Source organism: Symphalangus syndactylus, chromosome 19 (genome assembly GCF_028878055.3).
Source record: "Symphalangus syndactylus isolate Jambi chromosome 19, NHGRI_mSymSyn1-v2.1_pri, whole genome shotgun sequence".
Lineage (NCBI taxonomy): Eukaryota > Metazoa > Chordata > Mammalia > Primates > Hylobatidae > Symphalangus > Symphalangus syndactylus.
Genome location: NC_072434.2, coordinates 87,507,271 through 87,522,171, shown reverse-complemented (window position 1 = coordinate 87,522,171; position 14,901 = coordinate 87,507,271). Strand labels below are relative to the sequence as shown.

General features: G+C 35.2%; 1 protein-coding gene and 1 long non-coding RNA gene across 21 annotated transcripts in view; one reads left to right on the top strand and one right to left on the bottom strand.

Annotated features, from left to right (window-relative positions):
• Window positions 1-14,901, top strand: part of CEP170 (centrosomal protein 170) — a 130,892-nt gene that overhangs the window by 41,411 nt on the left and 74,580 nt on the right. For 17 of the 20 annotated variants that reach the window (XM_055235052.2, XM_063613469.1, XM_063613468.1 and 14 more), the window contains exons 4-7: window positions 1,982-2,063; window positions 13,045-13,100; window positions 13,197-13,359; window positions 14,682-14,816. In XM_055235052.2, coding sequence (XP_055091027.1) covers window positions 1,982-2,063; window positions 13,045-13,100; window positions 13,197-13,359; window positions 14,682-14,816 — 436 coding nt within the window. Of the gene's footprint in view, window positions 1-1,981; window positions 2,064-13,041; window positions 13,101-13,196; window positions 13,360-14,681; window positions 14,817-14,901 lie in introns of all 20 variants that reach the window. The other 3 variants (XM_055235055.2, XM_055235054.2, XM_055235053.2) reach the window with 1 other exon arrangement.
• The window catches only part of LOC134731925 (uncharacterized), a 39,293-nt gene continuing 36,615 nt past the window's right edge, over window positions 12,224-14,901 (bottom strand). The window contains exon 3 of the long non-coding RNA XR_010114652.1: window positions 12,224-12,281. This is a non-coding gene — a long non-coding RNA (uncharacterized lncRNA). The remainder of the gene's footprint in view (window positions 12,282-14,901) is intronic.

Sequence of the window (14,901 nt, the reverse complement as noted above, 5' to 3'; positions counted from 1 at the left end):
AGCCTCTAGTCCCAGCTACCGAGGAGGCTGAGGTGGGAGAATCACCTGAGCCTGGGAGGTCGAGGCTTCAGAATGAGATGTGGTCCATGCCACTGCACTCCATCTTGGATGACAGAGCGAGACCCTGTCTCAGAAAGAACCCCAAAAACAAAACCCCCTCAAAACCCAAAATCATTCAAATTCTTTTTGAAAAATACCACGTGATTCTTAATGAATGACTAACTGGATGAAAATTTCTTTTTTTCCATGGGATTCTTTTTGAAAAATACTATGTGATTCTTACTGAATGACTAACTGGATGAAAATTTCTTTTTTTCCATGGACACATTCTTTCTCATCGATTCTTGCATTAGAGAAAATGTGTCTGTGACTGTCTTCATCTGAAGATACAGAGTCTGATAATTTTGCTTATGCTATCAGCTTTATCATCATTATCATAGTCTAGAATCCCACTGTCTCTTGTATTTATCTTATAATTATGAAATATCTTCCTGTCTGTTTTCTTCTCTTTGCCTTTATGAATGTTAAATCAGAAATTCTGAATTTTCAACTGTGCTCTTTAATAGGTGAAAAAAGAAACCCCAAAATGTATAAAGATTGTATCTCCAGATGTCTTTTATATCTTCTTGGAAAGATGATGAATATTTTGGCCACTGCAGTAAGATAACTAAAGAATGATGAAATAGTGATTTATTTCACTATTGCATCATGCTTCTAGGTCTGTGCTTTTCACTACAGTAGCCACTAACCATGTGTGCCTGTTGAGCCCTTGAAATGTGGAGTAGTCTAAATTTTAAAGACATAGTACCAAAAAAAGAAAAAAAAAAAGAATGTGAAATATCTTGTTAGTTTTTATATTGGTACTTTACTGAAATGGTACTATTTTGGATATATTAGGTGAAATGTGTACTATATTATTAAAACTAATCCCACCTCTATCTTGTTTCCTTTTTTATGTGCCCACTAGAAAATATAATTTGGCCAGGCACGGTGGCTCACACCTATAATCCCAGCATTTTGGGAGGCCAAAGCGGGCATATCATTTGAGCCCAGGAGTTTGACATCAGCCTGGGCAACATAGGGAGACCTTGTCTCTACAAAAAACACACAAAAATTAGCTGGGCATGGTGGCATGCACCTGTAGTCCCAGCTACTCAGGAGGCTGAGGTAGGAAAATCACCTGAGCCCGGGAAATCAAGGCTGCAGTGCACCATGAGCACACCATCGCGACCTTGAAAGAAAGAGAGAGAGAGAGAGAAAAGAAAATATAATAGTAAATGTGGCTTACGATATTTTTTGTTGGTTATTGTTTCTGTTATTCTTTTGTCTTATTATTTGGGTCACTTTTAGCATTGTTTGGAATAATTGATGAGTAAAGATTAAATAGTTGCTAGGATGATAAAATAGTGGAATTTCAACATGTCCGTAAAATAAGATCACCGAAACCTTATAATGTAGCTCAGGTTCCTAAAGGGATCCAAAGGACCCATATGGCAATTGCAAAATAAATTGAGTTTTATTCTATTTTCTTAAAGTAAATTTTCTTCTTCTTCTTTATAATAATTCCAAAAATAAAAGTAATGAAATGTCAATGCTTACACATAGACGGAATTTCTCAAAAAGCTAAAATTGGGTCGAGCAAACCCTGATGGTATATTAACAGTTAAATATTTTACCCTTTGCGGTTTGCCAGCTTTAGATTAGGAGCTTTTCTTGGCACCATTTTTAGGAACTATTCTAAGTGCCTAAATTCATCTTGGCAGCACTGGGTTCTTTGTGTGTTACCAGTAAGAGAGATAAAAGGCTTAGTATAAAATCATTTATCTCTCTACAGGCTGCATGGCACATCTTATGATACTCAGGCTGTATTAGCCACCATATGATATGTGCTTTTAACTCTCAGATTTGAGAATTTGCTTATCTGAAATGTAAGAATTAATACCTCATATGTAACATAATATCTTTTTTTGTTTCCTTGTAGACTTTTGTGAATGATGTAAGGATTCCGGAACAGACTTATATCACCTTGAAACTTGAAGATAAGCTGAGATTTGGATATGATATCCTTAAATGGTTTTATGTACTTATTAAATTTATTCAAATATGTTTACTCTGGTGTAAATTAACATTTTTGAAACACAATTCACAATATAAATATGCCAGAATTTCTATTTATTGGGTACCTTCCTATACTAAAATACATATATATTTTTAGTTATTATGCCTGTTCCTAAAAATAATCCTGGAAAAGTTGGTGGACTCAGCTTTTTTTTTCCTCTCTCTCTCTCTTTATATAGTTTCAGCAGCAGTCTCACTGAAGTGCTATTGCATATATAATTTGAGCATCAAAGAATGTAACTGGGGAGAGGACAGGGGAATGTTTTAGTCCAGCCTAGGGATTGCTTTCAGGTGGAACATGATGCATGAATCAGCCTCCTGGGATGAATGTAAGAATTTAAACCTACTTTTCCTTCCATCCCTCCCATTACTGTTTCATGCATCACAGCTATATTGCGTATTAAATTCAAACTTTTCAATATCCTGTGTCTTCTAAGACCTACGCTCTCTGATTAATCCACATTATGCATTTAGTGTGTATTTAAAATTCTTATATTTAAAATTAGGAATCTAATAATTGAACAAGGACATGACTGTATTAAACTGCATGGGGTAGCGTGAAGAATCTCTAGTGAAGGGAAGGAGCATGACTGCGAAGAAGAAAGACATCTCCGTTCATAGTAGGCAAGAAGCTTTGTAAAAAGGACTTATGTACATTTAATTAAAATACAGCTATTCCACATTATGCTGAAGGTTTTTTTTTTTTTGAGCTTTGGTTTTTTTTAATTACTACCTTTATCAGGACTTTGGTAATAAAGAATGTATTAAGCATAGCAATTTGGATGGACTTTTGTCACTGTAGCAGAAAAAGCGTAGTCTCAGCTAAATAGAGTAGATGCCCCAAGTAAATGTATTAACACTATAAAATTGTTCCTTGAAATTTATGAAAAATAGGCCAGGTGCTGTGGCTCACATCTGTAATCCCAGCACTTCAGGAGGCTGAGGCAGGCGGATCATGAGGTCAGGAGTTCGAGACCAGCCTGACCAACATGTTGAAACCCCATCTCTACAAAAAATACAAAAAAATTTTAAAAATAGCCGGTCATGGTGGCACGCACCTGTAATCCCAGCTACTCCCTACTCCTGAGGCTGAGGCAGGAGAATTGCTTGAACCCAGGAGGCAGAGGTTGCAGTGAGCCAAGATCGCACTACTGCACTCTAGCCTGGGCAACAGAGAGAAAGACTCTATCTCAAAAAAAAAAAAAAAAAAATTAATGAAAAATAATATTACAATTTTTAGAATTTTAAATCTAAAATTAAAGTTTTGTAGCATACTTTATAATGTTCACACTTGTAGAGCCAAAGGAATATACAAAAAGCCAAACTATTAAATAGTAATACTTGTATATATTTTAAGTCTTTAAGAAAATGCTTCACGCAAAATAATTAAGAATTAGCATTAAAGCCTTAATGAATGGGTGTCGTTTTCTACCAGCTTAAGTTTCATCAAGAACAAATACAAGTGTATTTTGAATTTAGATACCTCCTTTAATCCATTTGGCATCAACTGTTTCAAATCATGAGAAAATACTAGGAAATTCAAGTTTTAGTAAAACTCTGTCAAGTTAACTTTGAATTTTATATCAAGAAGAAACTATTGAGGAAAAAACCTCATGCTTTTACAGATAGTATACTATTTTCTTAACAGCAAACAGACATTTTTCACTTACGTACCAGCTCATAATATGTCTGTCTAAAATTGTTAGGACAGATGTTTTGTCCCAAAGACTTTCTCAGAGTTGTACACTTAGTGTTGAGCCATAACTACTGTCTGGATGCCCAGAGGAGGCTCATATATTTTATTATTTTAAAATAGCATCTGTTGGCCAGGCACAGTGGCTCATGCCTGTAATCCCAGCACTTGGGGAGGCTGAGGCAGGCGTATCATGAGGTCAGGAGATCGAGACCATCCTGGCTAACACGGTGAAACCCCGTCTCTAATAAAAATACAAAAAATTAGCCGGACATGGTGGTGGGCGCCTGTAGTCCCAGCAACTCAGGAGGCTGAGGCAGGAGATGGTGTGAACCCGGGAGGCAGAGCTTGCAGTGAGCCGAGATCACGCCACTGCACTCCAGCCTGGGCGACAGAGCGAGACTCTGTCTCAAAAAAAAAAAAAAAAAAGCATCTGTTGTAGTGGCAGAAATTGTATTATATACGTAATTTTAAAAACAGATTTTATATATTTACTTGTTTCTGTATTTAGCTATACTAGATTGAAGACATTTTTGTACTTTATTCTAATTAAAATTCATCTTAATAGGCAGTCTATAAACTGCTATACTTTGGAGTGGAAAACTATTTTAATTAAAATGCTACAACAGGCCAGGCGCAGTGGCTCACACCTGTAATCCCAGCACTTTGGGAGGCCAAAGTGGGCAAATCACTTGAAGTCAGGAGTTCCAAGACCAACCTGGCCAACATGGCGAAATCCCGTCTCTACCAAAAAATACAAAAATTAGCCGGGCATGGTGGCAGGCGTCTGTAATCCCGGCTACTCAGGAGGCTGAGGCAGGGAGAATTGGTTGAACCTGGGAGGCGGAGGTTACAGTGAGCCAAGATCGTGCCACTGCACTCCAGCCTGGGTGACAGAGCAAGACTCCGTCTCAAATAAATAAATAAAGTAAAATGCTTCATCAATAGAAGGAGCAATTTAACATGGGTTGAGACTAGAATTAGGCAACATAAGTCTTTTTTCTAACTGGAGAAATAAGTGATTTGGAAAAGCACATACTCAGTGAAATATACAAGCTTTTAAAATGACTGTAAACTCATGAGGAGTACTAAAATGCTGCAGTAATCAAGAAGAACTTCAAAAAGTAATAAATCTTCAGGCAGCCACAAATGAGGCTGATAAGGAAACCTAAGTTTATTCATTTCCTAGTTATTTATTAAATGTCTCCTATGTGCCAGGCATAGTTCCAGTGGTTTGGGGAATATAACTGTGAATAAAATAGATCATAATCACTGTCCTGTAACCTACACTTTAATGGGGTTGAAGGGACTGACAGCACACACTAGAAGTGAGGGTATTAGAGGATGGTAAGTTCTATGGAAAAAAAGTGTGCAAGTGGGAGGCAGAGAGCTAGTATTGGTAAGTGGGAAGTTAGAGTTTTAAAAAGAGTATTCACGAAGACCTCAATGAGAAGCCAGCACTGGGGCAAAAATGTGGAGAAAGTAAAAAAGTTAGCTGTATGGATATGTGGAGATACTGTCTTGCAGACAGATGAGGGTATAGTACAAAGGACTTGAAGCAGAGACATGTTTGACATATTGGAGGAATAGCATTTAAAAGCCAATGTGGTTGGAGCCAGCAAAGAACATGAGTATATTAGGGGTCAGAATATATCAGTTCTCGTAGGACATTATAAGGATTTTGACTTTTATTCTGAGTGAAATGGGTAGTCTTTGGAGATGTTTTTTTTGTTTGTTTTTTAATCAGAGGAGTGATAAATGACATACATCTAAAAAGATCCTCTGGCTACTCTTGTTCAAAGAAAACTAAGGGTGGGGTGGGCAGGGTTATAAAAAGAGAGACCAGTTAGAAGGCTATTGCAGTAGTTCAGGTGAACAATAAAGGAGGTTTGGACCAGGGTGATATATCTGGAGGTAGAAATGAAAGGATTCTGTGTATATTTTGAAGATGTAGCCAATAAAATTTTCTGATTAGTTTGGATATAGAGTAAGAGAAAGAGTCAAGGATGAACCAGAATTTAGGCCTAAGCAATATGAAAAAGGAAGGCGTCATTTTAATAACTGATAGAGAATTCTGTAGGTAGAGCAGGTTTTGTGGAGAAAATGGGAAGAATCATGTCAAAATACTAGCTTTAGGCTTAACCAAGTTTTCACATTTTTCTATTTGATTTCTGTTATCTTTATTCTAAACGTTTTTCTAGGTAGGAGCTGAGGACATTCAGTGGAGACCTTTCTTTTCTAATACTGGTGTTTATAGCTATAAATTTTCCCCCATTACTACTTTAATATTTCTAATTTCCCTTTTTATTTTCTTCTTTGAGTCATAGATTACAAGTTTGTTTAGTTTCCAAATATTTGGGGAGTTTTCCAGATATCTTTCTGTTACTGATTTCTAATTCCATTTTGCTGAGAGAACATACTTTGTATGTCTCAAATCCTTTCGAATTTATTGAGACTTGTTCTGTGGCCCAGAATATGTTCTATCTTGGTAAATGTTCCATATGTACCTGAAAAGGATATGCGTTCTGCTATTTGGGGGTTGGAATGTTCTATAAATGTTAGTTAGGCCAGGTTGGCTTGGTGGGTGTTCAGGTCTGCTGTATTTTACTGATTTATTGTCTTGTTACTCTTTCAATTATTAAGAAAGGGGTATTGAAATCTCAGGCTATAATTACGGGTTCCCCCCCTCCTCCTTGCAGAACTTTTTGCTTGTCATTTGCAGCTCTTTCATTAGTCGTATAGACAACCTGGATTATTATGCTATCTTGATGAATTATCCGCCTCTATCATTATGCAATGACCTGCTTTATCCATAATAATATTCTTTGCTCTGAAATCTAGTTTGTCTTAATATTATAGTTGTTCCAGCTTTCTTTTGTCTATTTATATTTTTAATTTTTACCTTGTTTGTCTTTACATATAAAGTAGGTAGCATATAGTTATCTGGTATGATAATTTTTGCTTTTATTTGGTGATGTAGGCCATTCACATTTAATGTGATAATTGATGTAGTTAGGTTTAAATCTATCATCTTGAAATTTGTTTTATGTTTTCTTTTTCCCTGTTTCTGATTTCATTTGAGTTATTTGAATAGTTTTTATTATTTCATTTTATCTCCTTTGTTGGCTTATTTGCAGTAATTTTTTGTTGTTGTTTTAGTGGTACCTTTAGGACTTATAATTCGTCTTTAATTTCAAGTTTTATCTTCAAGTAACGTTATACCACTTTACATATTGTACAAGAACATTACAACAGTATACTTTCTTTTATCTTGACCTTTGTGCTATGCTGTCATATATTTTATTTTTATGTGTGTCACAAACCCCATACTACATTGTTATTAGTAAAAAGCCAATTGTCATTTAAAGAGGTTTAAATAATTTTTAAAATCTTAAAATACATATTTTAAAATACATGTTTTTATACCTGTTGTACTTATGTCTAAAACCCATGAAGCTTCCATTTCTGGTGCTCCTCATCCCTTTGTATAGATCCATATTTTCACATAATGTCAGTTTGTTTCTACATGACGGACTTCCTTCAACATTTCTTGTACTATGGCTTTGCTGGTGATGAATTCTGTCAGCTTTTATGTGTCTAGAAAAGTATTTCATCTTAGTTATTGAAAGATAATATTGGCCGGGCACGGTGGCCCACGCCTATAATCCCAGCACTTTGGGAGGCTGAGGCGAGCGGATCACGAGGTTGGAAGTTTGAGATCAGCCTGGCAAACATGGGGAAACCCCGTCTCTACTAAAAATACAAAAATTAGCTGGGCGTGATGGCACACACCTGTAATCCCAGCTACTCGGGATGCTGAGGCAGGAGAATCTCTTGAACCCAGAAGGCGGAGGTTGCAGTGAGTCAAGATTGTGCCACTGCACTCCAGCCTGGGCAAAAGAGTGAGACTCCATCTCAAAAAAGAAAAAAAAAAAAGTTACTATTGCTGGGTATAGAATTCGAAATTGGCTTTTTCTTATTTTTAGCACTTTAAAGATGTTGCTCCACTGTATTCTCACATTATTTTCCTTTGTCCCTGGCTTTGAACTGTTTGATTATGATGTGTCTTGGTGTAGCTTTCTTCTTTCTTTTTTCTTCCGTCTTTCTTCTTCTTTCTTTTTTCTTCCTTCTTTCTTCTTCTTTCTTTTTGTTTGTTGTTTTTTTGTTACTTCCTTGCGGTTTGTTGACCTTCTAAAATCCTGTGGCTTTATAGTTTCAATCCAATTTAGAAAAAATTTCTACCATTATGTATTTTAAAATTTGTTCATCTCTTCTGGGTTGATTTCCATTGATTAATTTTTACACTCATAGTAATTTTTTATTAGATGGCAGGCATTGTGAATTTTACTTTGCGAGTGTTATATGCATATTTTAGTATTTATACAAGTATTTTTGAGCATTCTTCTGGAATACAAGTTACTTGGAAACAGTTTTATCACTCTGAGTCTTGTTAGGCTTCTAAGAGTATTCTGGGCTAATTATTCCCAGCTACTGAGGCAAGACTTTTCTGTATATTCTACTATGGGGGGTCAGTAAACACATTGACCAAATCTGGTCCTCAGGCTGTTTTGTTGAAACATCGCTATGCCCATCTATTAACATATTTCTGTGGCCACTTTTGCTCTACCACTGCAGAGCTGAGTAGCTGAAGCAGAGATCATGTGGCCTGAAAAACCTGAAAGATTTACTACTATCTGGCCCTTTACAGAAAAAGTTTGCTGACTTGTGCTCTACCCAGTGACTCATGAATCATGCATGAGGTTTTACAGTCTAGCTGTTGGGAGTAGGTACTATTCCTGGCCCTATGTGGGCACTGGGTACTATTATCTTTAATATTTTCCAGAGACTGAAAATCTCTGGAATTCTCTTTCTGTGCGGGGTTCTCTTCAGTACTCAGTCCTGTGAATTCCAGTAATGTTGATTTGCTTGGACTCTTGACTTCATTCCCATCACAACTCAGGAAGTCTGCCAGGCTCTGTCTGGATTATTCTTCCTCCCAGTGTGACCTAGAAACTTGCACAGGGCAGTAAGTTGGGGCAGTGATTGGACTCTTGGCTTGTTGCCCTTCTCTCAGAGATCATTGTCTTTTGTTGCCTGATGCCAATTGTCTTGTAAAACATTGTATCATGTGTTTTACCCATCTTTTAGTTGTCGAATGTAGGAGAATAGATCCAATTCTTTTTACTCCATCTTATCTAGAAGATTGAGAAGTTGATTTGGGGCATGTTGAATGTAAAGTTGAATCCAAGGGTGAAGTAGAAGTTAAAGATATGAATGTGGGGATTTTTATTATATAAATAATATTTTAAAACCATAAGACTGAATGAGATCATTAAGGGAATGAATATAGATTGATAAGAGGTTCAAGGACGACACCTGGTACATTCCAATATTAAGAGATGGGTGAGATTAGGAACCAGTAAAAGAGACTAAGGAGAAACCACTAATGTGCTAGGAGGAAAAGCAGAGTATAGTATGGTTTCCACATTTCGTGGGAAATTATTTACACATTACTTAAATATCTTGAATCACAAGATCCACCCCCCTAATCATTTTAATCATATAAGTCATCATAAGTAAGAACCCAGTACCTTCTATTTTAAAATTGTGATTTATATATTTTCCCAAGAAGTTGTATATTCCTGCATAATGGCCCACAAAATGATTGGGTTAGTCATATTAGAAACCAGGTTAAAGAAAACTCCAACACATCATGTCATAGCATCTAAAACTATAATTAACCTGTACTTCCAGCACTATATGTACCACTTTTTGGTGGGCTGTCCAGATAACGGCTGCTGAAATGATCAAGGGGAAGTTAAACGTAAGCAAAAATTAAGAACTTTCATTCGGAGAAGTTAAGATTTTTCCTTATCTATGTGGTTGATATCCATAACAAAACATGAACATATTAATATTTTTCAAATTTCAAAAATAGAGGACATTTCTCAAAGCTTAAAAGAACTAAATTTTAAAAATTAATGGAAATGAGCTTTTTTGGATGAAAGAAGGAAGTGATAGAGAAGTTTAAATCAGTTGTTTGAAAACTATGTTTTTAAAGAACAGGATCTTCTACAAGTTGGAAAGATAGTCATCTCCTAAAATAAAATGATACATTTTTCTGAAAGTATAGGCAAAATTAAGCAAATAGATAAAATTTTCCCCTTAGAAAGTTTCCTGCTGTTAACTTTCTTTTAAACCCTTATTGTCTCCTAGGACCTACCTTACTAATACTCTGTGGACTCTAATTTATCATAATTGTATGTTTTATTATCAATTATTGTCAAATGAGGGAAAATTTCTATATTTTTAATGAAAAGGAAACATTTTTGGGTAACCTTAAGAATTTCTAGGGAGAGCCTTATTATATATTTTTTAAAATCACATGTATGAAATATATTAATTTTGAAAAATATGTTTTTCTGATCTTTCCTTGTATAAAATAATTTTATTCAGGTATTCTTATTTATCTGACATGATTTTTGGAAGATGTGTTTACAGTGATATCTGACACTTCATATTTTAGGTCATACTCCTTGGAATAACTAATGCTGTTTAAAATTTTGCTCTGTTTTTTATTTTGTCATTAGAATAAAAGAGTGGGAGGAACCGTATCTGAGAACACATTACTAGTATTCAGGGGAGTTTCCACAGTCCTACTTTTAGATAAACATTTCTTGAATAAATTGACTTAGGTCAGTACGGGGGGATGGCTTAGAATAGCAATCATAGTTTTATATAAAGAAGTGGAGAAATAACCTGTCAAATTATGATTTTTTAATACATAAGCAAGAATTCAAACTTTTTATAACTAACTGATACCATACGTTATTCTACCTCAGTTTGTCATTTTTCTTGATTAGCAAGTTAAAAATAGCTACATAGGCCTGCACCACTAAGAAGATGGTAGCCTTGGAGGGAAAAGCTGGGGCTAGAGCAGTCTCCAGATCTCACAGTTACATCAGAGTTCCCAGATGGATTAATGACCCAAATAAGAGGCTTCTTGAGGTCTTCTTCGTTTCCACACACAGAAACCTTTTTGGAAGGCAAAATGTTTGAACCTTAGAAGGATGGCTCCTCTCAAGCTCTCCATGACCTGAAGAGTGTCTAGATTTAAAGAGGATACCCCAGACGAGCCCTGGGAAGTTGCCTTTAGGCACTCCCAGGAGGTAAGCTTGAAGCACCCGAAAACCCTCACCACAGACTGAAATCACTTGTGTTTTCCATGGAAAAAATGGTAATGACTGTCCATTTTTAATACCTTTTTTCATAGAAAAAGTAGGAATGCTATGAATTTTCTCTAGCTGTTTATGAGTTTTTTACGGATAAAACAAAGTTACTAGACATTATTATATTTAAAGCAAAGTTTTTACCATAACATTGCTTCAGGGAATGCACATCTGTAACCACATCAGATAAAGTGCAATTTTCAGAAAAGAATGAAAAACTTCAATAATATCTACAGTAGTCGTGCCAGTGTTTTTCTATATTATATATACGTGTTTATATAAAATTCATATTATATAAATATGTGAATGTATGTATACTTATCAAATTCTAGGTTTTTTATTATAATAGCTTAATCACATTTTTTGCCTTTTTAAAGAAATTTAAATAGCTTTAGGGGTACAAGTGATTTTTTGGATACATGGATGAATTGTGCAGCGGTGAAGTCTGGGATTTTAGTGCACCCACCACCTGAGTAGTATACACTGTACCTCAGTAGGTAGTTTTTCATCCCTCACCCCGCCTTCCGGCTTCCCCACTTCTGATTATCCAATGTCCATTATACCACTCTATATGCCTTTGTATACCCATAGCTTAGGTCCCACTTGGAAGTGAGGACATGTGGTATTTGGATTTTTGATTCCTGAGTTACTTTACTTAGAATAATAGCCTTCAGTTCCATACAAGTTGCTGCAAAAGACAGTATTTCATTCTTTTTTATGGCTGAGTAGTATTCCATGGTGTATATATACCACATTTTCTTAATCCACTTATCAGTTGATGAGCATTTAGATTGATTCCATATGTTTGCAATTTAGACATTATCTTTTATTAAATATACTTAGTTATGAGACGTGTATTTCCATATGTACCAGCAAATATATACCAGTGTATGAATGTGACAAAAAGGAAAATTTTAATATTTCAAAGCTATAGGAAAAAGCAATGTAGATTAATAGGAGAGCCCTGGCCTGGGATTCAGTTGACTAGACTCTTGTTTTGGTTTCTGTCCGTCCACTACCCAAGTTCCTTATTTATGAAACAGGAAGGATTAATGGAATTGAACAGAATATTTCCCAAAACTCTTTATATTTACTCTGAATTTTTATTATTTTAACAAGTAGAAACCTAGAATAAATACTCACAAGTTCCCTACTTCCCTTATGCTTGGGAAGTAATCTTTTTCCCCCAAGGAGTCATGATAGTTACCGCTTTCTACCCTTGAAGTCATGAGTGCTCTGAACTGGTAAGGAATAGAATTTAGTACATGGTTATAAAAGTCCTTTCATTACACAGTTAAGTAATGGTGGGAAATGTGACCTCTACTCTTTAGTGAATAGATCTTTTTAATATACAGAGGCATTGTTCTTTTTGGCTTAATAATGAAGGCATTCATTATATCTAGCACTTGGTTCTAATCTAATCTTGGTATAGAATCCATTGTTTGATAATGTAATATGACCTTGATTGCAATTCATGGGGAACAGTCATGGTTGTGGTTGCTGTAAGGACCCTAATTATAGCATTTCTTTTGCACTTGCAAAATGAACTTCATTTTTATCAATGCTTATGAAGTTTGAGTAATCAAGTTCTTTTAGGAATTGCTGTTGGTTAATCATTGATGAGATATTTCCTTACATTTTTGTGATTAGCTATCAATATAATTTGATGCATGTACTTTTTCTTCTTTGTAGTTATCTCATATTATTGTTAGTGAAAATTGAAAATGTCTCCGTGCTCTGATTAATTACCCAGTTGTTTGCTTCTTGAGGGCCACCATTACTTAAAATTAGAAAACTTGCTGGATCTTAAGATTTTTAGTATCTTAAAATGAAAATGTTTACATTGGTGACCATATTTTAATATTTAACTATTCAGGGGAAATATAATAATTCTGCTGTAATTACCTGTTGAAATAGAACAATTTCTAAATTACATTTGATGACTGTTTTTAGCTCAATTACCAGAAATTTGAGGTTATATTCTTCCTTAGCCCCGTTTACATACAAATCTTTTCACTGTAGTACAAGGAGAAATGAGGGTCCCTGAAGAAGCTCTTAAGGTAATAGTTTTTACTTAACTTCTTTTGCAAATCTACTATTCACTATAGTTGATTTTACTTCTTGATGTTTCACTTCCATTTTTAAATGTTTTATAGCATGAGAAGTTTACCATTCAGCTTCAGTTGTCCCAAAAATCTTCAGAATCAGAATTATCCAAATCTGCAAGTGCCAAAAGCATAGATTCAAAGGTAGCAGACGCTGCTACTGAAGTGCAGCACAAAGCTACTGAAGCACTGAAATCCGAGGAAAAAGCCATGGGTAAGCTGGCCTCTCTCGAAAGACCATCTTTATACTTGATCTTGAAGACACTGCATGCTTTGTTCTCAGAAAGTTGGCCATGTCCATATAAAAATAATTTATAATAGTGATAATTTCAGAGTGTGTTTTAATGCTACCAGTGCTTTCATTAGGAAACATTATAAAACACATAATTATATATAGCAGTTGTATATAGGTGTGCTTAATATGTTTAGATGTTTAAGGGAAGTAAATATAGTCGTCCTTCAGTATCCATGGGAGACTGGTTTCAGGACTCCCATGAATACCAGAATTCACGATGCTCAAATTCCTTATGTAAAATGGCATAGTATTTGCACATAACTTGTGCACATCCTCCTGTATACTTTAAATCATCTCTAGATCGCTTATAATACCTAATACAATGCATACACCTCACTTCATTTGTGTAATAGTACTTGGCATAAGGCAATTTTAAGTCTTGCATTTTGGAACGTAGTGGAATTTTTTCCCCCAAAACATTTTTCATCTGCAGCTAATTGAACCCATGGATGCAGAACCTACAGATTCAAAGGGTTAACTGTGTAGTTTACCTTATAATATTTTTATTATTTCATGTTTGTCTGCATTTTCCTCTGCAGCATAACAACGAAAATGAATTAAAAGGAAAATTTTTTAAATCAAATGTGGCTATATCACCATATAATAATTTACAATTTTAGGAACGTTATAAAATGCCTTACATAAATAATCCCATTCAAACAGAAACAAGTTTTTAAATGAATAGGCGTTACTACATTTGCTCAAACAAAAATATGTTAGTTCTGTTAAGAACTAGTTTTTGTGCCCTTGGGCTTGAAAAAAATTGGAAAATAGCTACTCATGCGAAAATTTACTTTAGCTTTGTCTTTTACATTTAGCCTTAATGAGCCATTTCTGATCAGACTGGTTTTGTTCTTCCCTAGTTGATTATTGTCTAGTTTCAACAAACTTGTTCTTCTGAGGTCACTTTCTGTCTAAATTCAAGTAAAATGCCATTTGTTACAAGCGGTTCAGTTATATACCAAACAACTCATAACACTTTAACAAAAAGCTATTGAGATATGTAGCACGTTGTGTTACTTAGATACCACCCAGTGGAAATCTTATTTATTTAGTCATGTCCAACATTGTATAAGATCTTCCACAAATACCAAGTTATTCAGTATAGAGTGCATTTTAGCTATCAAGACTATACTTTGCTTTTTAATTTAATTAATCAAGCAGGCAGTTATAGCATTCTGCGAAAGCGTATTCTTTTCTGTTTCATCTGCTCTAGACAGATTTTTCCCACCTCTTTCCAGATATTTCTGCTATGCCCCGTGGTACTCCATTATATGGGCAGCCATCATGGTGGGGGGATGATGAGGTGGATGAAAAAAGAGCTTTCAAGACAAATGGCAAACCTGAAGAAAAAAATCATGAAGCTGGAACATCAGGTAAAAAAATCTCAATCACTGTGACATTAAATGGATATTTTGGGAAGCATCTGTAGTCTAAGCAAACAGCTGTCTACCATGAAAA